The sequence below is a fragment of the Arvicola amphibius genome, chromosome 12 (genome assembly GCF_903992535.2).
Source record: "Arvicola amphibius chromosome 12, mArvAmp1.2, whole genome shotgun sequence".
Lineage (NCBI taxonomy): Eukaryota > Metazoa > Chordata > Mammalia > Rodentia > Cricetidae > Arvicola > Arvicola amphibius.
This window is the reverse complement of record NC_052058.2, coordinates 58843294-58871262: the sequence shown is the minus strand read 5'-3', so window position 1 is coordinate 58871262 and position 27969 is coordinate 58843294. Positions and strand designations below refer to the sequence as shown.

The following is a 27969-nucleotide window of genomic DNA, read 5'->3' as shown; positions in this document are numbered from 1 at the left end:
TTCCCCCTTAAGTGACCTTTGCTAGGCTATTTTACCACAGCAACAGGAAAAGGAAGAAAATCAACAGTACTAGCCCACCATTTGCATGAAGGAGACCCAGAGACCCCAGTAGCCAACCAATTTAAAGCCACCGCTAAAAAAAGCAGGGGTTCGAGTGGGGACGCAGGTACAACCTTGAAGGGTTGTACAAGACACCCCTGAATGATGTCACCTCCCTAGAGGCCCCTGATGCCTCCACCTCTTCAGGCACGCTCCCTTCAAACGTTTTGAATAACAACTAGGCTGCAGCTGCCTGACACACTTCATAAGCATCTTCCTGGCATGTCTGAGCTGGAGACTCCCTGGCTCCTGGCTCATGGCTCCTGGTTCCTCCCTCCTGGCTCCTGGCCCCAGAGAGGAAATGGAAATGAAATATAGTCTAACTGAAAATTTGGAACAGACAATGTTTCCTCAATCAGTCTCCATGTCCAGAAATCCAGGAGGTGGGGACTGCAGGGAGTGGGGTCACTGGCTTGCCAGGAGTGACAGGAAGGTGAAAAGGGCAGGCTAAATCTCACCAGATGTTCACTGCAGTTGGTGGGAGCAGCGGCTCCTGTTTCTCCCAGAGAGCCCTTTGCTGTGCATAGAGAACGGTTCTACCTCGTGAAAGGATGCAGTTCCACTGTCACTGACTAAAAGCTCAAGGGTGTTGTGTGATTCTTCCAGCATGGAAGGCTTTCATTTACTGGGGATAGAGGAAGCAAACTCATTTCCTAGAGCATTGGTTCACAGAAGAAATGACTGCCCTGTCTCATGACTTCTAGGCAAGGGGTCGCTTTTCTGACGTGGTAGATATGAGAAGGTGAAGCTTAGAAATCGAGAGAGTCGGGTTGCCTTCTGGCTCTCCTATTCATGGGCTGTGTGGCTCTGAACAAGACCCACTCTTTCCTGGCTTCAGTTTGCTCACATCAGAGGCCTGTGGCCCCAGCTCTCTGTGTGAGGAGAAGCTGGGAACTGGGAACTTTGGCTGAGCTCAAACCACTGAGCAGTGAAGTGGTGAAGGTCGGCTGACGAAGGCTGAAGAATGTGGACATCAGCCCCTACCTACCACCCTAGGTCGGGGAGAGAGGATGGTGGAGAGCCAGAATAACTGAAAAAGGCAGATTCGACAGCAGAGACCCCCACACTCTTCCCCTAAGCATATGCATCTGCCAGGAACCAGAAAGACAGCAGAGAACCAATAGGCGTCTGTGCCCAGTATTCACAAACAGGGTCGGAATGAGTGGAAATGCAGAGACCATCGTTCACTTCACTCCGACCAGGTCTCACACAACCGGACAAGGCCTGAGCTGCAACACAGTAGCTCCCAGCTTACAGGTGACGAGGGGGGATAGATGGTGAGTGAAAGGGACAGAGATTCAACGCAGGGCGATGCGAGCTGTTTGCAAAGGCCGGGACAAGTGTGGATGCTGCACCACAAGCTGTGCTGTGGAAGGAAAATCCTCTGAAGTCAGAAGCCCTACTCCAGAGCAGCGTTACTCCTTTTGAAGTCAGGCGGTCCTCTTACTTATATTTTTCTTTCCCAGAATTTTTTTCCTTCCATGCAGCTGGCAGGACAAGAACAACCTTAGTCCTTTCAGAAGAAAGAAACTTCTCTAAGAGGAAAGGCAAACAGATTTGAATTTCATCCCTGCTGACTACATAATTTCTGAAAAAATCATTTTCAGTGACTCTGACTTACGAAGCGAGAACAGCGCTGTTTAGCCAGCAGTAAACAAGCAGACGTTCATCAGCGTCTCAGGCTCAGGTTGAACTTTAGAAGCCCTGAACAATAGCAGTTTAGCGGGTAAGGAAGATGACGCAGTTGGTAAAAGGCTTGCTATGCAAGCATGGCGGCCTGAGACTGATCACCAGCACCGACACCAAAAGCCAGGAACATACCAGCAATCTCATCGCTGGGGAGGCAGGGGCAGAAGGGTACTTGGTGCTCGCTGGCCAGCCAATCTAGCCAAATCAGCGAACCCCAGGTTTGGTGAGAGACCGTCTCAAAAACTAAAGTGGGGGCTGATAGAAGATCTGACTCCAGCCTCTGGCCTCCGATGCACACCTGTCCACACGCGTGTGAACCCACTCAGAGGAACACGTACAGACCCCCCCCACCCCCACCCACACAGGAATATACTGAGAGCAAGATGTCCTTGGTCAGTCTTCAGGTCAGTCTGCCAGGGGACATCGGAAATATTTATTACGCAAGTATTGAAGATGCTATTGGTATCTGATAACCTGAAATTGCTCAGATGCAAAGCTTAAGGTACTCACAAGGGGGCCAGTGATACGGCACAGCAGGGGAGCGGGCTTACTGTGCAAGCCAGAGTTCAACCCCCAGTCCCCAAAGTGGAAGGAGAGAGCCGGCCCCAGAAGTCATCCTCTGACCTCCACGTGCACAACATGGCACATGTGTGCTTGCACTCACGACTCGCCATATATATACATACTGTAAACATATATGTAACCGGTTTTTAATATTCTCATGAGGCTGCCACTCACGTACTGACTCGCATGAACTTTCTACAGTACTTGGTACTTGGCAACCCCTGCTAGGTTTGTTGTTGTTGTTTTCTCCCTTTGGGGTTTCTTTTGGAGGAAGGTGTGTGTGTGTGTGTTGTGTGTTGTGTATGTTTGTGTGTGTGTTTTGTGTGTTTGTGTCTTGGTTGTTTACCATCTGCTTTTTGTTTGTTTATTTCTTTGTTTTTTAGAAGAGGAAGTGTCCTTCTGTTCCCCAGTTGGCCCTGAAGTCTTTTTTACACTTAAACAATCCTCATACCTCACCTTCAAAGTAGCTGGCTCTCTTTGAAAAGCAGGTATTATTAGATTTCAGCCCATGAATCTGAACTGGTAAATAAATCACATCTTTGTCTTCACATCGTTCTCTCTCAGTTATTTTATCTAATCATGCATGTAACCACAAGCCTGAAGTTCTAACAGCGCATGCTTTCATCCCTATATTACAGTTGATAGGGTCTCATGAAATATTGTATATACTCAAAAGAATGTTGAAATCAGACCTTATACTGAATATGTCATACAGCATATATTTCATGTGTTTAAATAGTTTCATATTTGTAAACTTGGTATCATGTGTTACTTTGATTCTTTATATTTTATACATTGGAAAAGTTCTTTAGAGATGGCTGCACAGGTTTCACCTGGAGGCTTCTGTGGGCACACAGGTCATAAAACCTGGTCCAGAGCGCTGGCACAGATTCCTGAGACAAGAGGCTGTCGGTAGAAAGTTTTTCTAGTGATGTCCACATATTTATTCTGAACCTAGTATGGAGGAAGAATCCTGCTCTCAGCTCCTCTGTGGGAGCCTGGAGCCTGTGGGCGCTAGCCTCTTCTTCAGGCTCCTCTTTGTCTCTGTCTCTGCTACAGGCTATGTCTTCTCAGGCTCATCTGTTTCCTCAGTTCCTTCCACAGTGAGTAGACAAGGGTGGGGTCCCCAAGGAAACACATATCCCCGTCCAAGCAAGCACACAGCCAGCTTCTCCTGTCAGATGAGGTGGGCATAAACACACATGTACATCCAAACAGGCTAGAAACATAGCGGGTATTATTAAATGTGGGGTCCATTCAGTGGGAGTTCCAAAAGATAAATTCAAAATAGCCTTTATTTCCTAAGAATCTTGCTGACAGTGAGTGTAACCACCCCCTCCTGCCCCACCCTCACCCCTCACACCCCCCACCGTGACTGGCCCAACCCAGCTTCACGTGGTCACCTCTCCCTCCGTCCAGAGCTGGCTCCCTAGGACATATAAACCTTTGGACCTCAGGCTTGAGCCAGCAGGGCTACCCATCCAGATACCTTGCAGCAGAACTTTCCAGAAGAAACTCACACAGCCTCCCCAACCAATGTCCCTCTGTGCATGTTGCTGCAGCTGTGGTCCCAAGATGCCAGTTCTCCAGCTGTTGTTTCTGGCCTGCCTGGTATGGGGATTGGGGGCCAGGACAGCACAGTTACGAAAGGCCAATGATCGAAGTGGCCGATGCCAGTACACCTTCACTGTGGCTAGCCCCACTGAATCCAGCTGCCCTGGGGAGAACCAGGCCATCCAAGACCTTCAGAGAGACAGCGGCATCCAGCATGCAGAGCTGGTGTCCACCAAAGCCCGGCTCAGCTCCCTGGAGAGTCTCCTCCACCAGCTGACCTTGGGCCAGGCTACTGGAACCAAGGAGGCCCACGAGGGGCTACAGGGCCAGCTGGTTGCCCTGAGGAGGGAACGGGATCAGCTGGAGACTCAAACCAGGGACCTGGAGGTGGCCTATAACAATCTTCTACGAGACAAGTCAGCTCTAGAAGAGGAGAAGAGGCAACTGGAACAAGAAAATGAAGCTCTGGCCAGGAGGTTGGAAGGCAGCAGCCAGGAGGTAGCAAGGCTGAGGAGGAGTCAGTGTCCCTCAACCCAACACTCACCTCAGGACATGCTGCCTGGCTCCAGGGAAGGTAAGAACTCAGGGTGGAGGGTTTACCCAACCCAGACGGTGGCATGCTTGCTAGTGACCCGTTACAGGGCTCCCGGGCTTCTCTTTCTGTTTTGCCTTTTCTCTCTGAAATGGCAGGCCCACCACACAACAACAGCCTCAAGGTGAGCAAAGCAAACACTTTCGCATGTTTCTAGCAAGTTGGCTCCTTATTTAGGTCAGTGGATCTGAGTTCTTGTGCCCATTCATGACAAAGGTATCACTCCCTGCAGCCAAATGAGAAACACAAGGCCAGAGGGAAGCTATATGGTGAACAATCAGTAGAAAATGGCCAGCTGTGCCCTGCCCCCTTTTCCAAAATTTTTTCTCGGAAATTGTTATTCCTACCAAAATTTTTGGCTTCTATTTATGAAATGCCAAATGATTTGTACAGTGAAATTCAGTGTTATTATTACTATTATTGTCATCATCATTATCATTATTAATTTATATGTTTTTAAATATTTATTTTAAATACTTATTTATTATGTATACAATATTCTGTCTGCATGTATGCCTGCAGGCCAGAAGAGGGCACCAGATCTCATTACAGATAGTTGTGAGCCACCACGTGGTTGCCGGGAATTAAACTCAGGACCTTTGGAAGGGCAGGCAATGCTCTTAACCACTGAGCCATCTCTCCAGCCCCAATTTATATGATTTTTCAAGGCCATTATTAGTTTATATGGTTTTTTGAGATACGTTTTTTTCTGTGAAGCCTCATCTGTCCTAAAACCTCATTCTGCAAACTAGGCTGGCCTTGAACTCAGAGATCCACCTGCCTCTGCCTCATGAGTACTAGGATTAAAGGTGTACATACACCAACATGCCTGATGGTGTTCTATTTTTAAATCTCCTACCTTGATAAATAAAGAGGAAACAATTTCTCTATCAGGTCCCTTGGTGTGTGGCTTTGGAAATTTTGCCTTTTGTTGCTGAATCAAAGAATGCCTGCCTTCCCCAGATAGCTCTGAAGCATTTTCCATTTGTCCTGGCTCCTGCTTGAAGATGGGTCTTTGGGTGGACTAAGGAATGGGCACGCTATTCTTAATGGCTGGAAAACAGTATTTTGTTTTCTATGTATCTTTATTGTCACTTTTTGTGAGTGTTTTGTTCCCAAACGGTCACCTGTTTCATGAGATGACAAATTCAGATGTGGAACAATTTATCTAGATCCCTCAAAGCAGTTAATGTCAAAAAATAATGAGAATGAGGGGAAGGGTTCATTTTAGATAAAGCGGTCTAATAAAAGACCTGATAACCAAATGGGTGCACATCCTTAATCAGCTCCTGCATGGATAGGGGACAGTTACAGGAGGGGTGGGGTTGAGATGACTGGGGAACTCTGATAGGGAGTAATTATTAGAAGATCATGATATTAGCATTCTCAGGTAATATCGTAGTTATGAGGGACTCTATCCAAACCATGTATGTGCTCGAGCCTTAGAGCCAAGCTATCAGAAACTATGCACTTTACTCTCAGAGAGAGAGAGAGAGGCCACCGTTTATGAGTAACTAACTCATGAGCTGGACCCAATAAACAGTGCATGGGGAGCGCAGTATCCTGCCACATTTCCAGGGTTGACAATCTCCAAAATAACATGATGGAGTACACGCTTTCTATGCTAAGCCTGGCAGGAGACAAGCTATCTCGCTCTCAGCGTTTGTTTCTTATCCACAACATGGCAAAGATTTCACACTGTGATCATTGTCGTGGGATACAAATGAATAACTACAAAAACAGGAATGATTTTTCCTGTTATTGAAATTTAAGTTCGCATACAAAATCATGGGTGTTCATGGTCTTTTTAATATATGCTATTATAGTGTTAAAAACCTAGCTCCCTCCCCAACTACTGCCCTCCCTGGACCCCTCCTGATGCCTGCCTTCCCAGGCAGTGCCCACTTCAGTTCTTACACCATGTATATTCTGTTGCACTCCTCCCATTAACGATTATATGGTTAAATATTTATATTTAAACTGGAAGAGATCCAATTCTGAATTTGACAATGGAGGAAAAGTGAGGCCCTAAGGAGCTCAGGGGCTGAGGGCTGGGCAGCTGCCCTGTGGTAGCTAAGACTTCATCTGGGCTCTGAGAGGGCAGGGGGAGAAAATCATCACTAAGCATTATAAGCAGCTTTCAGACATGAACGAAGTCACACTCTCAACAACAACAACAACAACAAAAACCTACGAAAGTGATTCGAGGAATAAAAAATTGGAAATGGAAAGAAGGGGCCTCATCAAATTGTTCACCATGGGGAACAGAAACTCAGCCCCAGGGAACACTTATTCCTGGATCTGACAGTTCCCCATCCATGAGGAATAGGATGCCAAGCTGGTTCTCATAGAACTCGTACACAGCCAGAGAAGCCTGGGCAGGGAGCTGATGTGGTCCTAGCGAGTGATACCTCTGAAGAATCAGGTTGCCATAGCAACTGCTGGGGCAAGGTGGGCAGGAAAGGGTTGAGTACCAGAGGTGTTCAGCAGGACCTTGGGTTGAGATAAGAGGAGGAAGCAGCCTGGGCCACAGTTGGCAGAGTGGCCACCCAGGGGAAGAAGTGTGATTGTAATGTTTGCCTCTGCTTGAGTTCTACCACTATGTGCAAATGTCATGCAGTCATTTAAACCATACTTACCATAAAGTCTCCCTTCAGCAGACCCTGGATCTAAAGACAGCACCCAGGACAACTAACAAACAGGCTGATCGGTAATTTTTACTTCTCTAAAGTGTTTGTGTGAACCTGGAAACATCATGGCATCCTTTCAACCCATTCTCTTCATTTAAATCACATTGACTGTTTTTCACAGTAATAAAAAATATTTACAAAAATTTTACAGTGCCGTTTGCATTGGCAAACTAACAGGCTGAATCCATAGGTCCAGCTCCCCTAAAGTATAAGGTTAAGGACAGTCTCAAAAGCTTTTCATGATGGAAGGATTGAATCTCAAAATGATAAAAAACAAAAATAAAAGACTCGAGAGCTTCAAATATCTGACACAATACAATACCTGTTATTTTCACGACCCCCTCTATTTTTAAAATGAAATGTTGGTGATTTAAACATTCCAGAAAAATCAGAGTTTGGACACATCCTTATTCAGGACTATTTTATTTATGGTTCCTGTATAATCTTCAAAAACAACCTGATATATTTGTACAGCTCACAATACTGGGGCTCTGGAGGCTGACTCATTTGCCCAAAGCCCCAGAGCTGGGACAAGGCAGAGCTAAATGAAACTACAACTTCTGGCTCGACCCAGGTCCCTTCACACAAAACTTCCATGCCTTCCTTTAGCAGACTTGCCAGATGGCTCTCCCGGGGGATTCTGAATGCTGCCAGAGCTCCTGGCTGAGATGACCATGAGGGCACCAAGAGGTTCCTAATCCAACCACGGCACCTGCCAACTGGAAATGAACCAAGTGGCTTCTGGAAACCTTTCCTTAATATTCTGTGTTACTACGATTCTTGTTTACCACAAGGAAAGCGCATGAGGCGGGGTGAAGATCAGGGGGGAAGACAGGAAGTGAGCCAGAGCTGAGGTCTCCTGCTCCCAACGGTGGGGTGGGACATGGTGGGATGAGGATGGGAACAGAACTCCATAGCCCTGTGCCTCTGCCTCTCTGGAAGCAGATCTGATGGGTGATTGTGCTGTGTGGGTGAGCTGGGCAACCATCTGGAGCCTGAACTCTGCCGCAGGTGGGGGTCACTCTACAAGAGCTCAGCGGCTCTCCTGAAGCCGCCAGTCACTGTCTGGGCCCAGTGAGGATGCAGAAGCCATATAGTACATTAAGCCAGGGAAGTTTAACAGACAGAATTATCTTTTTCTTTTATTGAAAATAGATGTTTTCATATAATATATTCTTACTATGGTTTTCCCTCTGTTTATTCCCTCTAGTTACTCACTACCTGTCCTCTCATCCAGATCCACCCCCTTTCTGTCTCTTGTTAGAATACAGACAGGCATCTAAGGTATAATAAAATAGAATATAAAACAAAATCAAATCAGAATAGAACAAAACAAATAAACAGAATGAAAACACCCCAAGAAAATCGTTCAGAAGTCCCATAAAAACACACAATTGCCAACCATAATATATATGCAAAAACTGTATGTTTGGGGAAAAAAGCCCTGATGTGACATTTTGAGATAAGAAAATGCCAAAGATGACAGAGGGTTAATTTTCTGTTGGTCATCTATCTACTGTTGGGCATGTGGTTTGTTTCCTCAGTGAGACACCCTTGGAGAAAGTTAATTTTTTCTTTGTAGTTGTCAATCAGAGATTGCTCCTGGGTTAGGAATGAGACGTGTGCACTTGTCAGCTCTAGGGCACTATCTGGTACAGACCCATGCAAGCCCTGTGCATGCTGCCTTTGTCTCTGTGAATTCATATGTATGTCAGTCTTGCTGAACTAAAGGGACTTGTTTTTTGGTGTCCTCCATCACCTCAAGCTCTTACAGCCTCCCTGCCCCTTCTACAGGGTTCCTGAGCCCTGAGGGGAGGGATTTGATAGAGACATTCCCTTTAGGGCTGAGTGTTCCAAGGTTATCTGTGGGTCTCTGCATTTGTTCTCATCTGCAATAGGAGGAGGCATCTCTGATGATGGCTGAGTCAGGTATTGATCTGAGTGTAGCAAAATATTGTTAAGAGTTGTCTTATTGTTATGCTTCTTTTGTAGAACAGTAGTATTTGATTTTTACCCTAGGTCCTTGTCCTATCTAGTCCAGGGTTCTTGGTCACTCAAGCAGTGTAGGATGAGTCCATCTCATGGAATGGGCCTTAAATCAAATCAGACATTGGTTGGTTACTCCCACAGCTTTGCACCACTATTGCCCTAATATATCTTTCAGGCAGGACACCATTGTAAATCAAAGGGTTTGTAGTTGGATTAGTGTTTATTCAACTTCGGTAGCAAGCAGAGTATCCTTTCCCCCCAAGAACACTAGCCAGTAGGGGTGAAGGCTCCAGATAGTCACCAGCTCAACTTCTCTGTGCAGTGTGTTGTACAGGTATTATTTTTAGCAATAGGACCTTGCCATCCATTTGTGGAGAGAAACCTATAGCCTTTGCAACAGCCTGGGTTGTTTTGGGGGTTCCCATGAAACTCCTTTGTTCAGCAACTCTATTAGATATACCCATTCCCAGTAGTAAAGCTTTGTTTGGTGATGAGAGATGTCTGTTTGGGGCTCTGTCTCCCCTATTATTTAGTGATTTCATTCCAATCACCTTTGTATATGTATATAATTCAGAAAGCTGTTGGGTGTTCTGTGTTATGTGAGACAATCAGAGAAAGAGAGTTACTCCAAGGTAAATTTTAGGCTCTCTGTGGCAACAGAAAGGTCCAGCTTCTGATGAACTGAACTTCAAACACCTGTTCAAAAGCATATTTATTGGTGGTTATCCAAAGATTTTCTTGGGGGTGGGGGAAGTAAACAAGTTCCTCATATCAAAATCCCTGATCTATATGTTTTTCATCATTCCTGCCCTGCTTTAGTCTTTATTGTATACTGTTTGCAGTACCCAGTAATTAAAGAGTTTCAGGTGTGCCAGGACCATCTTGTGACTAGCATCATGCAAAGGCTATGAGGCTGCTTCAGAAAAACAACTCTATCAATCACAGAAAACAATCACTGGTTTCCACCATGATTTCTTCAAGGGCAAAGTCCTCCTAGAAAACAATTATGAGGAACAGCAATACTGAAGCGTAAGCCAAATAAACCCTCTCCTCCCCAACTTGCTTTTTGGTCACCGTATTTCATTGCAGCAATAGAAAATCTAAGACAAAGTGGTACCGGAAGTGGGGTTATAAAACTGCAGCTGTCCTCTTCTGGGTGGAGCCTGAATAATGTACAGAACCATCAGTAAACCAGGCCCTAATCTTCTCTTCCTCAGTCAACCAATCATAGGGAACACCCCATGAGGCTGTAGGTAAATGCTTAGCTGCAGATGGCATTGTATCAGGAGTAGAAACCACAGGCATTTGTGTATCTTCCTCATGTAGCTCACTAATGCCTTGAGGACCTGTTCAGGTCCCATCTCATATATACCATTTCTATTTGATAATAGATTGCTGCTGTGCACATCCTACTTTATGACTTGGTGGGTCAGATAACACCGAGCACACGATGGGCAGTTCAGGTCACATGGTAACTTGGTGGCCCATTGTCAAATGTTTGGTTTCCACTTAGGCCCAGTAGCAGGCCAAGAGCTGTCTTTCAAAGGGAGAATAGTTGTCTGCAGATGCTGATAGAGTTTTGCTCTAAAATTCCAAAGGTCTCTTCTGAGATTCACCTATAGGGGCCTGTCAAAGGCTTCAAACAGCATACCTGTCTGTCACTGAGACCAAGTACCATAAGGTTGGCTGGATCACATAGTCCGATTGGTAGAGGAGCCTGCACAGCAGCCTGGATCTTAGATACAGAGAGCAACAACTGTTCTGTTCTAATGTTTACCCTCGAGACAGTGAAATTTGCTTAGCCTACAGCAGGAAGCTTCTAATGGGTTACGTTTCCATTCAATGCCTCAGATAGTCCTTAAACTTTGCTGTCCCTCCTTATATTCCCTCCCTTTACCCCTCTCCAGTTTGATCCTCCCCAATCCTCCCTACCCCCTTCTATCTATTAACTTTCTGTTCTACTTCCCCTTCTAAGGGAAATTTGTCTCTTCATGCTAGCCCTTTATACCTAACCACAGTGAAAATCGTTAACAATGGTAAGAGAGCAAATATAACAAACTAAATATATAAGTAATCTCCATATGGCAGCCTGGGGCTACAGGGGCTGAGGCAGGCTGGACAGACTTAGAAGGACTTCAGACTTATCTCTGCCCATCTGAAAGCAGGTGGAACTGTTTGTTCTGGCCTCAGCAGCTGTAAATCCTGTGTGCAGGTGGGGACAGCCCCCAGGGACCTGTGGCACCACACAGAAGAGCCTCAAGTAGATGGGGCGGGCACATTCAGAGCACTAATGTCTCCAGGCAGCGGTTATGGCTTCCTTATGGAATGTGTACTGCCAGGCTGAAGTTGCCGAGGAACCACGACCAGAGTTAGGGAACTTAGGATGCCCTCAAGTGCTTATGATAAGCCAGCAAAGGCAAACTGCAGACCCTCCTCCTCCCATGGTGTCTCTGTAGCGCCCTCTCCTGGGATGGTTCAACAGTGCTCACTTCTACAGAGCACTTGCAGAGGGGAGCATCCAGCTGTGAGAGCCAATACATTTATTTGTAGCTGACAGAGCCCCTAACCCCAGAGTAGAAGGGATACAAATGCCATGACTTCAGAAGACAGTGGTTCAACTCCCAGCCCCAACACTCAAGTTGTAAAATCTTGGTAGATTTCTCTCCCCTTCCCACCCTTGCTTTCCTCATTTGCTGAAGAGGATTACTGGGTTACTTTTAGGACTGCTATGGGAATAAGAGGTGACCAATGATAAACAGAGTGGTGGCCAGAACTAGGTGCTAAAGCCTGATTCAGTCTTTAGAGGCACCATGAGTAATTTGTTTAACTATGGGGAAGGCTATCAATAGCTAACGATCTTCTCTTCTTCTCTCCTCTCCTCTCCTCTCCTCTTCCCCCCCCTCTCTCTCACACACACACACACACACTTTTCTGTGTTTGTGTGAATACTTCAGCTATTTTTAGGAAAGTCATCTATGAAAATGCCTAGCTGTATGCTTGTATGCTTTTCTTTCCATTTTATTATCTCAGAAGCTTAAGAGGGCATCTCATTTTCTTCTTGCCAAATCACAGGTTGTATAGTTCTTTTCTTAATATACATCTTGCTCTTGCTCTCACCAAACAGTAAACCAACCTACAGTCAAATATGAAATAGGGTCTACAAGAGCTAGTTCCAGGACAGGCTCTAAAGCCACAGAGAAACCCTGTCTCCCAAAAAAAAAAAAAAAAAAAAAAAAAAAAAAAAAAATAGGTTTTTTGTTTGGTTGGTTTTGTTTTTTTGTTTTGCTTTATTTTTTCAACACAGGGTTTGTCTTTAGCTTTGAAGCCTGTCCTAGAACTCACTCTATAGATTGGCTGGCCTCAAACTCACAAAGATCCGCCTGTCTCTGCCTCACAAGTGCTGGGATTAAGGGTGCGCAGCACCACCTCTTGGCTAAATATGAAATAATTTTTATGGGGTGCAAGCAGTAAGGAATCTGACACTAGGAAAAGGTGGCTCACAGTGACCATTGTGTGGTGGCTCATGGTGACCATTGTGTTGTGGCCTCTTCCCTTTTCTAGGAATTTCTAGAGGAAACTCAGACATCTTCCTTATGCAAATTGATCTCAGAAAGGAACATATAAAACTTAATGAGTTGCTGCCAATCACCTGCACACTTCAAAATAGCTACGAAAGGTTGTAAATGTTCCCAGTACAAACAAATAATATTGTTGATGGATATGCAGTTATTTTGAGCTGATCACTAATCAATGTATACATATATGGAAATATCACCTTATCCCATCAATATATGTACATGTAATTGTTTCACAAGCAAAAATAAAAACATAGTTAAAAACCTAAAGTTGATCTAATTCTTACAAGTATTCTTACACATAGAACACGTAAAATCCCTTCAGCTGTAGTGAATACTTAGCTGCTGAAATTCAAACACTGAAGAGAATCCTAATACCTGACTGTCTTTGAACTCCTGAAACCATACTTCATTAGCAATCAGTTTCCCTAGTAGAATTTATAGAAATCACATAAGACTCTTGCTGTATTTTATTTTGCACTGAATATTGAAGGCTGTGTTAAATAGAGTGCTATGCAATCTCTCATTTGTAAGCTTTTTAATTATGCACATTTCCAAATGGTCACAAAAGAGAAAAGTGAATCCCAGTGAAACCACCACCCCAGTTCCAATAAGCTGCCAATGTGATTCCATCTTTCTGCATCTTCTTTACCTGGCTCCCAAAACAAATCTTAAAGTATTTGGGAACATATCAATTGTCACCCCACAGAGTCCGATCTTGTGCCATTTCTTTGCCAACTATTATGTGTCTCTTTTTGTGGATATAGTCTCTCAGTGGAACTTGGACACGATGGCCTTCCAGGAACTGAAGTCAGAGTTAACGGAGGTTCCTGCTTCTCAAATTTTGAAGGGGAGTCCATCTGGCCAGCCCCGGAGCAAGGAGGGAGACAAAGGTATGAAGTTAGATTTCTTCCCTGTTGAGCCCACCTGGCCATTGTGTGTCTTGTTCTGTGTTCACTTTGGGGAGAGCAACTGTTCACTCAGGGGCCAAGACAGGTGACTTTCCCTAAGCAGAGCTGGGAGAGGGAAGTAAAAACCCCTCTGCTGCCTCATCTAGATGGGTGCACAGGAAGTTCAACTTTGCCCCATAAGCCCTCTTTGTCCTACTTCCCACCCTTGGAGGCCTAGGTAATCTCTGTGCATACTCTTTGTTCCATCAAGGAGAAGTAGGTTCGTACCTCTCCAAGATTTCCATGAAATAAGTCTGCTGTTTCCAGAAAGGAATATTGACTGCGTTATTCACAATCCCCGCTAGTCCTGAAGCGTGGAAAGTGTGAGTCACTGACGGGAAGCATCCCTGTTTGTCTTTGGTGAGGAAACTCAAGGCCTGCATGAAAGGATGGAGATTTATCTAGAATCCCCTAAACTCAAATTCTCATCTATCTATTCATTATATTTAAAAAATCACACTCTGTTTTTATGATATTTTAAATGCATGTATCAACTATGTGGGCCATTAAGTCAGGCTTGAAAAACTTTGTCATACAGGGACTATGCTCACAATGAACTGATTTCCTGTTTAAATAAAATAACCCCAACTTGGAAATCATGAAGAGCAATGTAATAAACATCCACAAAGCCCTGCCAGGTTCAAGGAGAGAATCACAAACACAGTCAGAGCCCACCCAGTACAGCCTTCTGCCTTGCTGAACTGCAAACACAGTCAGAGCCCGGTACAGCCTTCTTCCTCACTGAATCACAAACACAGTCAGAGCCCAGTACAGCCTTCTTCCTCACTGAGTGCAAGATTCATCCCACAGACCCATCACATGGGATTTGCTGAGCTCTTCTCTAGTCCAAGCACTTGGGCATTCCTAATCACATGTCCATTGACAACAACCTCAGTACCCAGAACTTTAAACGCCCTTTGTAAATGGGAAAGTCAGGGGATGGAGAGATAGCTCAGTGGTTAAGAAAACTGGCGGCTCTTTCAGAGGACCCGGGTTCAGTTCTCAGCATCTGAATGGCAGCTCACAACTGTCTATGACTCCAGTTCCAGGGGATCTGAGACCCTCACACAGATTCATTCAGGCAAAGCACCAGTGCACATAAAATAAACAAAAACAAATGAGAACGCCAGGGCCTACAGAGCTAAGCACCTCACAGGGTGGCAGGGCTCAGATGTCAATCCATTCTGTCCCCACCTTCTCTGCTCTGCTCCCACAATCCTGCTATCTATGTTTGGAAGACTTATGGATACTAGAACATGGCATCTTTTTATTTTCTTTTTTAATTCATCAGGATGTGGAGAGCTAGTCTGGGTAGGAGAGCCAGTCACTCTGAGGACTGCCGAAACAATCACTGGCAAGTACGGAGTATGGATGAGAGACCCCAAGCCTGCCCACCCATACACCCAGGAGACTACATGGAGGATTGACACAGTTGGCACCGGCATCCGCCAGGTGTTTGAGTACAGTCTAATAAGCCAGTTCGAGCAGGGCTACCCTTCAAAGGTTTACGTGCTCCCCCGGGCGCTGGAGAGCACAGGTGCTGTGGTGTATGCCGGGAGCCTCTATTTCCAGGGAGCTGAGTCCAGAACTGTGTTCAGGTATGAGCTGAACACCGAGCTGGTGAGGGCTGAGAAGGAAATTCCTGGAGCAGGCTACCACGGACAGTTCCCGTATGCTTGGGGCGGCTACACAGACATCGACTTAGCTGTGGATGAGAACGGCCTCTGGGTCATCTACAGCACAAAGGAAGCCAAAGGAGCCATCGTCCTCTCCAGATTGAACCCAGAGAATCTGGAACTTGAGCGTACCTGGGAGACCAACATCCGTAAGCAGTCCGTGGCCAATGCCTTTGTCATCTGTGGCACCTTGTACACAGTCAGCAGCTACTCTTCAGCCCAGGCAACTGTCAACTTTGCCTATGACACCAGCACCGGAGTCAGCAAGGCCCTGAGCATTCCGTTCAAGAATCGCTACAAGTACAGCAGCATGATTGACTACAACCCCCTGGAGAGGAAGCTCTTTGCGTGGGACAACTTCAACATGGTCACCTACAATATCAAGCTCTCTGAGATGTGAGGAGGACCCCCGTATCCCTACCTGGTTAGGCTCCTGGGTGAAGCAGCCGCAGGGAGAGGCAGCCAGCTGCATGGAGCTTCCCTCTGCTCCTCAAGCTTTGTTCACCCAGTCAATGTGCAGAGTTACCACCTGACTAGGCAGGGATGCAGCCTAGGGACGTGGACAATTGCATATACAATGCTCTCTTCTGTCAGCTTTTAAAAGGGTGTTTATCTTATAAAGTTTGTATCTTGCAGCAATCGGGAGCAAAAGCTATAAGCATGGTTGTTTCTTCATGACGCCATTGTTCTTGCAAGCTGAATGGTCACCTTGCTCCTTGAGAAGCAACGGCAGTTCTAGAGGGACCACTCTCGTGGCTAGAACTGTCCCTGGAGAGGGTTCGTCTACTGCAGTTTCTAAAGCTTCAGACAGCATGTAGTTGGGTGGCATTTAACCCTTTGCCCTGGGAAATAAAGTTATCTTACACAACATTACTTGTCCTTGAGATCTGTGGAAATCTTTGCTTGAAAGCCAGATTCCAGTTACCCAACAATGTCTCTGGGTTGGAAGATGTGACTGAAAGACATCATAGGTGTGTCCGTGGCTATGTCTGTCTGTCTGAGAGGCCTGAGCCTGTCCTTTCCTGTTTTGTTCAAGGTGACAATAGGTCAACAGTGGGATGTACACCTCCCCACCTCCATCTAATTGTGCTCTTGGTTCTTCCTGAACAATCTGGGCATCTCTCCTTCAGCTTGCCTTCTTTTCTAGATTCATTTCTGGTTTTCTCTGTTGTTTAGATAATTTGTTTTTGAGTTAGGGTTTCTCTGCATAGCCTTTACTGTCCTAGAGCTCACTATATAGACTGGGCTGTCCTCAAACTCAGAAATCTGCCTGCCTCTGCCTCTGCCTCTCAAGTGTTGGGATTAAAGGCATGGGCCACCACTCCTGGCCCAGGTACCAGATTTTGTTTGTTTTGTTTTTCAAGACAGGGTTTCTCTGCGTTAACAGTTCTGTCTGTCCTGGATCTTGCTCTTTAGACTAGGCTGGCCTGGAACCTACAGAAATCCGCCTGCCTCTGCCTTCTGAGTGCTGGGATTAAAGGTGTGCACCCCCATGGCTGGCTAGATACCAGATTCTTAAGCCACAACTCTCAGTTGAGCACACCTTACAGAATTTCTTTTCCAAATTAAAAAATGATGAGAAGAAGCTGGAGAGGTGGCTCAGAGGTTAAGAGCACTGACTGCTCTTCCAGAGGTCCTGAGTTCAATTCCCAGCAACCACATGGTGGCTCACAACCATCTATAATGAGATTTGGTGCCCTCTTCTGGCATGCAGGCAGACATGGAAGAAATGCTGTATACATAATAAATAAATAAATCTTTAAAAAAATGATGATAAATCTGGGCGATGGTGGCTCACGCTTTTAATCCCAGCATTTTGAGGCAGAGGCAGGCGGATCTCTGTGAGTTCAAGGCCAGCCTGGTCTACAAGAGCTAGTTCCAGGACAGGCTCCAAAGCTACAGAAAAACCCTATCTTGAAAAACAAAAAACAAAACAAAAATGATGATAAAACATATATAGTAAAAGTTACCATCTTAATCATTTAAATATTGCTAACCATACTAAGGAGTGCGTGTTGTCAGAGGACAATTTAAAGGAGTCACATCTTGACCATTTTTAAATGTACATAACGGGTCATTCAATGGTTTTGTGCCATCATCATCACCATATGTAGAACTCTTTTCATCTTGTAAGAACCAAACCCCATAAATAACGCTTCCTCCCTAAAGTGCCAATACCATTGCTTCCTATGTGTGCACAGTTTGTGTGTGTATGTGAATACGTGTGTATGCATGTGTGCGTATGTGTCCATGCAGGTGTGGGAAAATCAGAGGACTACCTAGGACATTTTTCTTCAGCCACCAACTATCTACTTTTTTCTTCTGTGTGTGTGTGTGTGTGTGTGTGTGTGTGTGTGTGTGTGTGAGAGAGAGAGAGAGAGAGAGAGAGAGAGAGAGAGAGAGAGAGAGAGAGAGAGAGAGAGAGACTTTCTTACTAGCCTGTCACTTGCCAAGTAAGTTGAGTCAGTGAGCACCAGAACTTCTCCTGGCTTCTCCCCCAAATCACAATCCCCAAATGGCTTCTGGGGACTGAACTCCGTCTTTGTGTTTGCAAGGCAAACACTTCACAGACCGAGCCACCCTCCCAGAGCTCTGCTTTTTAATAACTGAAGTTATTTTCCTTCTCTGTGGCGCAATAGTGGTAGCGTATTTTGTCTTGCCAATTCAGCTTGAATTTTATTCTGTTGGGGCATCAGTCACACCCAGCTTTCCATCTCTCCGGCTCTTACTGAGGTAATCTGTGCTTAAGATGGGCCTGCTTCACCATGCGGGAGGATCCAGGAAGCTATCCAGTGTTTGCTACTAACGTGCATATTTTCATTGCTGGTTCCACATGTGCTAACCTCCACAGCCCCCAGCCTCCACTGTCTGGTGTCTGAATTTTATGGGTTCTACATCTGCTAGCCTCCACTGTCTGGTGTCTGAATTTTATGGGTTCTACATCTGCTAGCCTCCACAGTCTGCTGTCTGGATCTCACAGGTACATTGTTTGAAAGGCACAAAAGGAGATGAAGACTCTTATATCTCCCCAGAGTTAAGGGGCATTTCAGGAGTGGGCCTGAAGCATAGGAACATGGGTTCCCTTTGCTCATCTGCCGCTGTCCTTGCTGGAGATGGGCTATCTCTCCCAGGGGCCTGATGAGGACCAGTGCCTCTGAGGTCAGCTACCTGCACAAGGTTTTTGTATACTGCATGCACATAGTCGGAAGGTAAATTTACATATTCTTAGGGTGACCTCATTTTGTTCAGCCCATCACATAAGGATAGGTGAAGAATTTCCCACTTTTGGCACCATGCAAAGGCCCTCAAACTTTGGGTATTTGAAGCATTTCAAATTCAGGAGTTTTTAGTTTGTATTAAGATTAAGACTTTAACCTAGGACTTGCGTGGAGGAATATAATGCAGGCCCTAACAACCGAGTTTTAACCACACACTCTTTCTCTCTCAGACCCACAGACCCTGAAGTCAGCATGCACAGACTCTTTAATCCTGTGAGCTGCCAGGTGTCTGAGTGAGCAGGAGGAGAGAAGTGTCTCTGGGTCAGGAGAGACTGTGATGTGATTTCTCATAGAGGACAGACAGGTGAGGCAGCCCCAGCTGCTTCTTCTCTCCCTCCATAAGCTATACCCTAGCTTTGGGAAAGGAGAGCCCAAAGGAAGGACAGGTGGACAGAAGGGACCTTTCTCTTCTCAGCTTCCAGGACATTGCTCTCCTGTGTCCCTGGCTGGTTCTTCACCTATTGTTTTTGTGTTTGCTGTCACCTTCTGTTTTTCTCTTCTACTTCTTTCTCCTTTTAACCTCTGCAGATTATGGTGGAGGCACTCCAGGATCAGGGCTGTACTTCTTTCTGGCGATTTTACTTAGAGTTGGGGTTTTAAATACTATCCCCATGCAGCATGACACCCAGAGTGTCATCTTGAGTGCAGTAACTATCCTCCAACACCAAATTTGTATATTCCTTTGCTTACTCAAGCGACATCTCCATCTGGGACAGAGATGAGTTCCTGGGCTGCCTCATCACACCAACCCATGCCTCTTGCTGGTGGAATTCCATCCTTCCCACTGCTGAAAATCTTTTTCTTGTATTCATTTATTTACTTGTGTGCATAGATGCACACGCCATGGCACTCATGTGGAGGCCAGAGACAACATATGAGAAACGGATCTCACCTCCCATTGTGAAGATATGCAGGAATTGAATTCAGGTCATCAAATCTGATGGCCAGCATCTTTACCCGCTGAGACATCATACTGGCCCAAGGCCTCACATCTTGGAATCATCCTCTATCCATGTCTCTTATAATCTATCCAAGCAATCTATTGGCATCTTTTGTCGGCACTTCCTTCAGACACACAGGTCCAGAATCTAACTGTGCTTCTCTTCACCTCAACTGGTGCTTGATCAAATGACCGCCCTGTTCCTAAGCTAGAAGGGCAGTGGTTAGACAGCTCCCTTCCCCTCACCCATACAGCCAGCCCTCCCTGAAACTGCAAACACAGATCCATAACATGCAAGCCAGATCATCCTCTTTCTAAAAACTCGCATTAATTCCTGTCTTGTTCAAAGTCACAGCCAGAACCTTTAGAAGCCCCCTGGGGCTCTCCTCCTCCTCATCTCTCACTTCCTTCATCACCTCCTCTTCCTCGCTCACCCCCATCTTCTCTCTCACTTACACCTCCTCTTTCACCTTCTCCTGGGTGACTTTATCCTCTACTAATTTCTTGATGCACTTGAGTCCAGCCAACCCCAAGTAGCCTGCTTGTTGTACTTCAAATATGCCATAGATGTTCTTGTCTTAAACCCCTCACAGCAGCCCTTCACTCTGCCTCCAACATCCACACTCTTAACTCTGTCACTTATTTAAATAGTTACTCAAATGCCACCGTTTTAAAGGGGGGTGCCCATACGACTCTATTTAAAATTGAAACCAGTCTACTGTATCCTCAGGCACATATAATCTCCTTTACTCCTTTATTATTTTATCATTTTAAATTTTCTATTTTAATCATCCAGGTATATGATAAAATTTATGTTGGTAGATTAGTAGCCTTTTCCTGCCAGAAGGCAAACTCCACTGGGATAGAGACTGACCGTCCTACACAATAGCATTAGAACATTGCTCAACTCACATAGCATGTTCTTGGCTATTTGTTGGATAAAAATAAATAACAAATAAAAAATAAATAAATCCCAGAATGTGCTTAGAAACCAAAGTAGAAAGGAAACTAACACTTGAGTGGGTCTTTCCAGTCCTCTCCCCTCCTTGATTCTACTCTCTGCTAGCTGTGTGACCTTTGGCCCTTCTCGGAAGATCTGTCCCAGCAGTGTATGATAGAAATGTCTACAGCTGTCACATTCTTCACCTGAAATATCCAGTTATACAGTAGGATAGCCACTAGCCACAGCTAGCTACTGGACACTTGAAATGTGGCCTGGGCAACTGTAGAAAAACATGTTTATTTTATCTGAATAAATTTAATTTTAAATAAGCACATGTTTTTCTATACACTAGGGGCTCTTGGAGTCTGTTTCCTCACTTGGCCAGGGATGAGGTGGCATATGTCAAGCACTCAGACGGCAAAGACAGATTTCAGTGTATGCTCCCTCCCTGCCTGACACTAGGGTCAAAGTTCACTGAAGAGAACACAGACTACCACTGTAGTTAGAGACTCTAAGCACTGTTGCAAGAACAACTTAGTGAAGAAGGAGATGAAGTAAAGGCTGGCAGATAAGCACATTCTCCAATGTGAATCTGAACGGACACAGTTCCAATGCCTTCAAATCACTCAGTGACGCTCCCTATGTCCTTAGAGGCTGTATGGGTTCTACTGAGGGGCCTGGGCCAGTCATCCCAGCCATCCAAGAGACAACTGCTGCCCACAGAGTTACTCTGTAGTCAGCTGTCTTTAAAAGTAGGGTGTTCTGTTACAGAATTTGACAATCACATCAACCTTCTGGAAGTAAACTTTGAAAATACTGACAATAGATTTAAAACCCAACAGCTGTGGCATCAGCACAGAGGCTGGGAATGCAACTAGCTTAGTATGAAAAGTCTACATGACTATGGAAGCGCCTGGGTATAAAGTCTGATAACCCCAAACACCCCAAGAGTCTTTGGACCATGGAGATTTTCCTTTTTAAAGATTTATTTTTATAATTATTTGTACATATGTGTGTGTGTGTGTGTGTGTGTGTGCGTGTGTGGCACGTGTTATGTGAGTGCCTATGGAGGCCAGAAGGAGCATCCAGTCCTCTGCAACTAAAGCTACAGTCAGTTGGGAGCCTCTGGGAACTGAACTCAGGTCCTCCGGAAGGGCAGCAAGTGCTCTTAACTACCAAGCCACCTCCTCAGTCACCAGAACTTTAGAATTACTGCCACAGAGGCCTGGACTTTCAGCTGGTTCAGATTTCATTATTAAAAAAAAGACTCAAAAATTAAAAAAAGAAAACCTCAACTACATTTAACAACTAGCAGTGTTCTAGACAGCAGAGGCCAAGTCAAAGAATCAAACCAAACACACACATCTTAGAGACTCGGCTTGAAAACTCGTTACTTTGAAATGTGTTAGTGGGGTGCTAGCTTAAATGCAAGTTGTGCCCCGGGGCTTATGTGTCTGAACTCTTGGCCCCCAGATGGTGGCATTACTGGGGAGGCTATGCTGGGGGGTAGAACTTAGCTGGAGGAAGCGGCATTGGGGGACAGGCCCTGAGGTTTAGCCTGACCCTGCTTCCTGCCCTGCCTGTTTGTTTCTAGTCTGCTGTCCACACTTCTGCACCTGCTGCATACCTTTCCTTCCTTGCTACACTACATCACCTCATAGCACAAGCCCAAATAAACCTCCCTGTCCTTCCTTCTGCTGTTCTGCTGGATACTGTGTCAGCAAGGAGGAAAGCAACTAATACACAAACACACACAGCAGCCAACAGTGCCTCTAGCACATGAAAGGGGAAGACAACCATTTCCAGGATAGTCTTCGAAGGCGAGGCCAGAGACCCCAAATGAACTCGCGTGCTGGCCTTTGTGTACACCCCATCTTCAAATAACTTAATTTGTACTTGCTCGTGTCTGTAGCATCAGCTGGCGAAGGCGGAGGAGCAGGAGGCGCCATGAGGTTGCTTTGGCTGGTGAGCTCTTGTTCCACACCCACAGTGGGGGGTGTCTCCTTACCTTCGCCACTTTTCTTGGCGATTGTTTCATCTCTGGGAGGAAAAGCATATTAAAACATGTTATTCAAATAAAGGCAGGAGAGGGCCTGGTGAGATGGCTCAGCAGGTAAAGGTGCTTTCTGCCATGCCTGATGATCTGTGTCCGACCCTCAGGACCCACATGATGGTGGGACAGAGCTGACACCTGAAAGTCGTTGTCCTCTGACCTCCACACGAGTGTTATGGTGTGTGTGCGTGCACACACACACACACACACACAAAGAGAGAGAGAGACAGACAGAGAGAGAGAGACAGAGAGAGAGAGAGAGAGAGAGAGAGAGAGAGAGAGAAATGCAGTGCTTATTTTTAAAGGGATGAGGGGACCAGAAAAGCCAAATCCCAGATGCTAGCACCAAAGAGAACCACTTAACATTTTACAGTTTTACATGACATCCTCTGTCCATACCTTTAGAGCTACTCACTTGGGAAAATGAGATAATTAGTTATGAGGTCTGCCCTCCTCAGAATGAACTCACCAGTCCCTCTTGGTCCCGGGGAACCAATGGGGTTCACCCTCCTCATCCTCAGGAGCGTCTCTGATGATTAAAGCAAAGTCTCGCTTTGCGTGGCTTTCCCTCCCCTGCCTGTCTGCTGTCGGTCCACACAGCTCCATTTGTCCTCAGGACCATTTCATACTCATCTCTCTGCTTCCTGATTGGCCCCTTTTCCAACCTGTTGGGTGTACTAGAACCTTCCCGTCTTGCTCAGGTTTGGGCTAACCCTGTCCACGAGGGCACGGGACTAGCATATGAAGCTAGTACAGATTCGGATTTGCTGTGCCCTGAGCACTAAGTAGACCCAGGGTATAAAGTTAGCTATCAAGTAGAGACTAATCCCATGCTACACACAGATCAAAACCACAATAAGATCTTGGAGCTTTCTGCGGAAGAAGCTCAGATAGAAGGTGGTCTGTGTGGGACATATGACCCCACCAAATGCAAATCTCTCACTGTGAGTAGAGCTGTTTGATAGTGAGAGGCGGGGCCCAGGATGGGTCTTCAGGCCCTTCTCTTTTCAGATAGACACCAGGGCCCAGTAAGCACAACCTTCTGGAAACAGGATCTTCCTCGTGAGCTAAGCTAGGCCTGCCAATTTTCTGTGCATTGCTATCAGTAAAGGTCTTCGACACCCATATGTGTGAACAGTAAGAAAGCATACAGATGTTCTATCCATTCACAGATTCCTTACTCTCAATAAACTCTGAGCTCACAAGAACACTGAGACCAGTCCTGGAAATGGAAGGCCATTTTCCAACTCCATAATGTCTATTATTTTGGCCAGCATCTTGTAAGATTTAACATGAATAAGATGCCCAGGTTTATAACTGTCAAAGAGGAAACACGGGACATGTCGGCAAAGTGTCAGCTCTAGCTGGTTTCTTGTAATTGATTTGTATTTGCCATATCAGAATTATTTCAACCTGAAGTCTCTGAAGATTTTTTTTTAGGTCATGTGTCTCTTTTAAGGGTAATTTAACTTGTAAATAACACAAACAAACTTACATCTTAGCATTTGCAAAAAACAAAGGCATCTCCCTTGCCTAAAGGAACCTGCATGGGCTCCAACACAGTGAGGCCTACTGTGTCTAGCCAGGGGGCAATTTCAGTAGAGTCCTACTGTTCTCCACAGAGATGCCATCACAAAGTTGACATCACAGGCATGCCGAAAATGGAGTGATGCAGGGTGAGCTGGGTGTGGTGGCATACATCTGTAATCCTAGCACTCACTAAGGATGCAGAGGCAGGTGGATCTCTGTGAATCTGAAGCCAACCTGATCCACATAGTGAGTTCCAGGACAGCCAGAGATGCATAGTAAAACCCTGTGTCAAAAACCAAACCAAAGGACCAGATCACAACAGGGCGCCCAGTTAATTTTGTGTTTATACAGCCAATTTGTATTATATTGCACAGATGGATTTAAGCTAAACTAAGAAAATATTGCTTAAAACTCAAATTCAACTGAGGTTTCTGTATTATATGTGCTTGACCTACCATCCAAAGAATGTCCCTGGGCAGATGAGGACTTTCAGGGCTAAGACATTTCCATCACATCATCAGAGATGAGGTGGCTCAACACATAGGCTTGATGACCTCAGTTCAATCCCCAGAATCCCTGGGATGGGGACACACACACACACACACACACACAATCCCTGCACCCATGGATTCAAAGTACACTCTACCACCACACAAGGACCAAACTCAAAACACCATCACCTCTTGAAGGAACCTGTGAAAAAGTTCTGCTCTGCACAGTGGGTGGCAAAGCATCTCCCTCCTCTCTCAGATGCAGCTAGGAGAGCAGTGGATGAAAACATTCGCACCATCCGTACTTCCTATAACCTCTTCCAAACCAGGTGAGGCCCAGCCATCATTCTCCCTCCTAACTCACAAGCAAGCTAGAAGAAAACCTTTCCATACCTTGCCGCCATGGCAGTTCTACGCTTGTTCACCTCAGACACCAGGTCGATGTGAGTGAGCTCGATTTTTTTCATAGAGCTTTTCTGGACCAAGCCTCACTTGGTGCAATGAAAGACTTTAGATACGTTGCACCTGGAAAGCCAAGAAATGGGATCCAGGTGTCAGCATGCTCAGTTGGGTCCAGCCTGGCATGCTCTGAAGAGGGCGCTCATTGTCACATTCTCAAGCCTCACCTTCCGTGGCCTGGTCAAGAGGCAGATAATCACTCACTTCTGGGAGTGGCTGAGCGAAGAACCTGGGGCTCATTGGCCCATTTAACAAAAACACATGCGGTTATTCCACCCCATTAGTGAAGAAACAAAACAGCCATAACTGACCCTGGTAAGGGACAGGAAATTGAGGCCTAAAGAAAGGAAGTTAGTCAGTGGCCTCATCTCAGGCTGATTCTCGTCTGTTGGTTGTCACTCCAGGGGAGCATTTTTCTTGCTGGGTTCTTTGGCCCATGTAAACCTTTCTTCCTGGAGCCCTCACCTTCAACGGAACAAAAAAGAACTAATACAAAACTTGGGCACAGTTAGGTCATTTACAGCAACACACTCAGGACCTGGATACCGGAGGGTTGGCGGGGTTGGTGCTGGTAATGGAAAAATTGGCAGCCTACCCATGGGGCAGTGCCGTTCACCATGGGGCATCCTTTCCCATGCTTCCTTGAGAGCAACCATTTCTCTTGTATTATGATCTCCACAGGACAAACAGGGCACAACTGAGCAAAAGAGAAATTAGGAGGCTTTACTAGGAGGCACTGAGCCAGGACCTGAATCTGTGTCTTTCAATGTCAGAACTGATACTTTCTCTACAACAGAGGTAAGGAACCAGCAGGTCCTGCCCTCCTGCCATGCCTTTCCTTAGGGAGCAGGAGTCTAGAACTGCACCCAACTCGCGGGGCGACACTGCTATTGTTACAGCATGGATTTCAATGGCTTGAGCTGGGCCGAACAGTTTGGGTTCCTGGAGGACAAACAACGAACTCACCTCTGAATCCCAGGTCTGCTGATGTATGGCCACTTCCACACTGCAGCTCATAGAATTACAAACAAACAAACAATCAAGAAAACCCTGCTATCATTACACTTGGTACCCGCAGAACAGTCTCACTGCCTCCTCCGAGAAGGAAAGGGCCAACAAATGAGCAGCATCTTTGTTGCCTTTACTCTTTTATCCTCCTGGAGTGAGTCCCTATTGGGAACTTGAGCTGATGAGATTATAATTTGCACCTGCGGCACACAGCAGCTGACACAAATGTTCTCTACCAACATAGCCTGGCAACATAGCCCCTGTTGTGGCAGAGAGAAGCTGCGGCTCCTGAACAGGGAAAAACTCTGTATGTTATCTGAGCATCAGGGAAGGCACTGACTTAGACCACGGTGAACTGGCCTGGCAAACATCCTGACCTGTAGCTACTGAGTACACCTTTAAAAGCTGGTTCATGAGCACCCGTTTTCCCAGACCAGCATAGTCAGTGACTCTTCCCCTTCCTGAAATGACATCTGGAGGACGTAGGCAGCAGAGTCAGGCAGATCTCTGGGAGCTGGAGGCCAGGATGGTCTACATAGTGGGCTTTAGGACAGCCAAGGCTGCGTAGTGAGATCCTGCTTCAAACAAACAAATTGTCTCTGCTAGGGGGGCAAGTATTTGGGGCTTTGAAGTATCAGCCATTTAATTCCCAGATTCCTCTTCTCAGCTGAGTGACCTTGAGCAAGCAATCTAACCTCTGTGAGTTTTGATTTTTGTGTCTGTCAAAGAATGCTAGCTTTCTCCTAGGGTAGTCGTAAAGACTGAGAAAATATTTGTAGAAAATCCCTCCTTTATTAACTCTCCTCATTCAAAACTGTTGAAATGAATGCTTGAAGACATGTATGTATAGATATGTATATATACGCACACACACATATAGCCCCGGAATGAATACAGAAATGATTATATGAATACAGGTGGCTAGAGGTATTTCCACTCCTGTACTGCCGAGAGTAAGCCTGGCCCTCCCAAGCCCAATTTCATACATTTTAAAAACAGGAACCCTGCTCATTTTATTTTATTTTGTTTGCCAAAACTCAGACAGACCTAAGACCTTGTGATCAGTCCTCATGCCCTTGAATCTGAATCTTAACTAGCATTGTGTTCCTACCTGTTTCTTTTAGCCATGTGATTTTTGAAGTCCTAAGTGTCTAGAATGTGAAGGGTTTTCAAATCATGGATCCATGCTCCCTACCCCTGACCTTTTCATTTGCCCAAAGGAGCCAGAAGCAATTGCTGTATGCAAATTTTAGAAGAGCTAGAGAAATTGTATGGATTTCTCAATCTTTCTTCCTAGCCTTCCTTCTGCTCTCTCTCTCTCTCTCTCTCTCTCTCTCTCTCTCTCTCTCTCTCTCTCTCTCTCTTTCTTCTTTTGCAGGATTTCATGTATCCCTGGCTGGGCTTGCCTCAAATTTGTTAGGCTGACTTCCAACTCGATCTGTAGATGAGGATGACCTTGACCCCCTGATTCTCCTGCCTCCATCTCCCAGTTACAAGGATTACAGCTGTGGGCCACCACGCCTAGTTAATGCAGCCCTGGGGACTGGGCACAGGCAGGTCTTTCTGAATGTGAGCTGAACGCTTTGCCACCTGAGCTGTATCCCGTGATCCTCTGATAGCTTAAGATGGCCTGCTTTTCGTGTTGCTCTTTGGATTTTATAGCTTTGGAGCCAGGACCCCTCAGGAGTTTGTTGTAGTCTATCTATATCCAAAGCAACTGACAAATAAAAACTTCAGAAACAGTACTTGTCTTAGAAAAACCATTACCTCCTACAGCAATGGTTTTCCACCTTCCTAATGCTGGAACACTTAAATACAGTTTCTCATGTTGTGCTGATCCTCAACCCTACAATTACTTCCTTGCTACTTCATAACTGTATTTTTGCTAT

At 45.7% G+C, this 27969-nt stretch overlaps 1 protein-coding gene across 1 annotated transcript; it reads left to right on the top strand.

Annotated features, from left to right (window-relative positions):
- Positions 1-3810: 3810 nt before the first annotated feature.
- Myoc (myocilin) lies at positions 3811-16251 on the top strand. Its single transcript, XM_038349276.1, has 3 exons — positions 3811-4480; positions 13520-13645; positions 14994-16251. Exons 1-3 carry the CDS (start codon positions 3889-3891, stop codon positions 15776-15778), a joined length of 1503 nt encoding a protein of 500 aa, XP_038205204.1. The 5' UTR covers positions 3811-3888; the 3' UTR covers positions 15779-16251.
- Positions 16252-27969: the final 11718 nt, after the last annotated feature.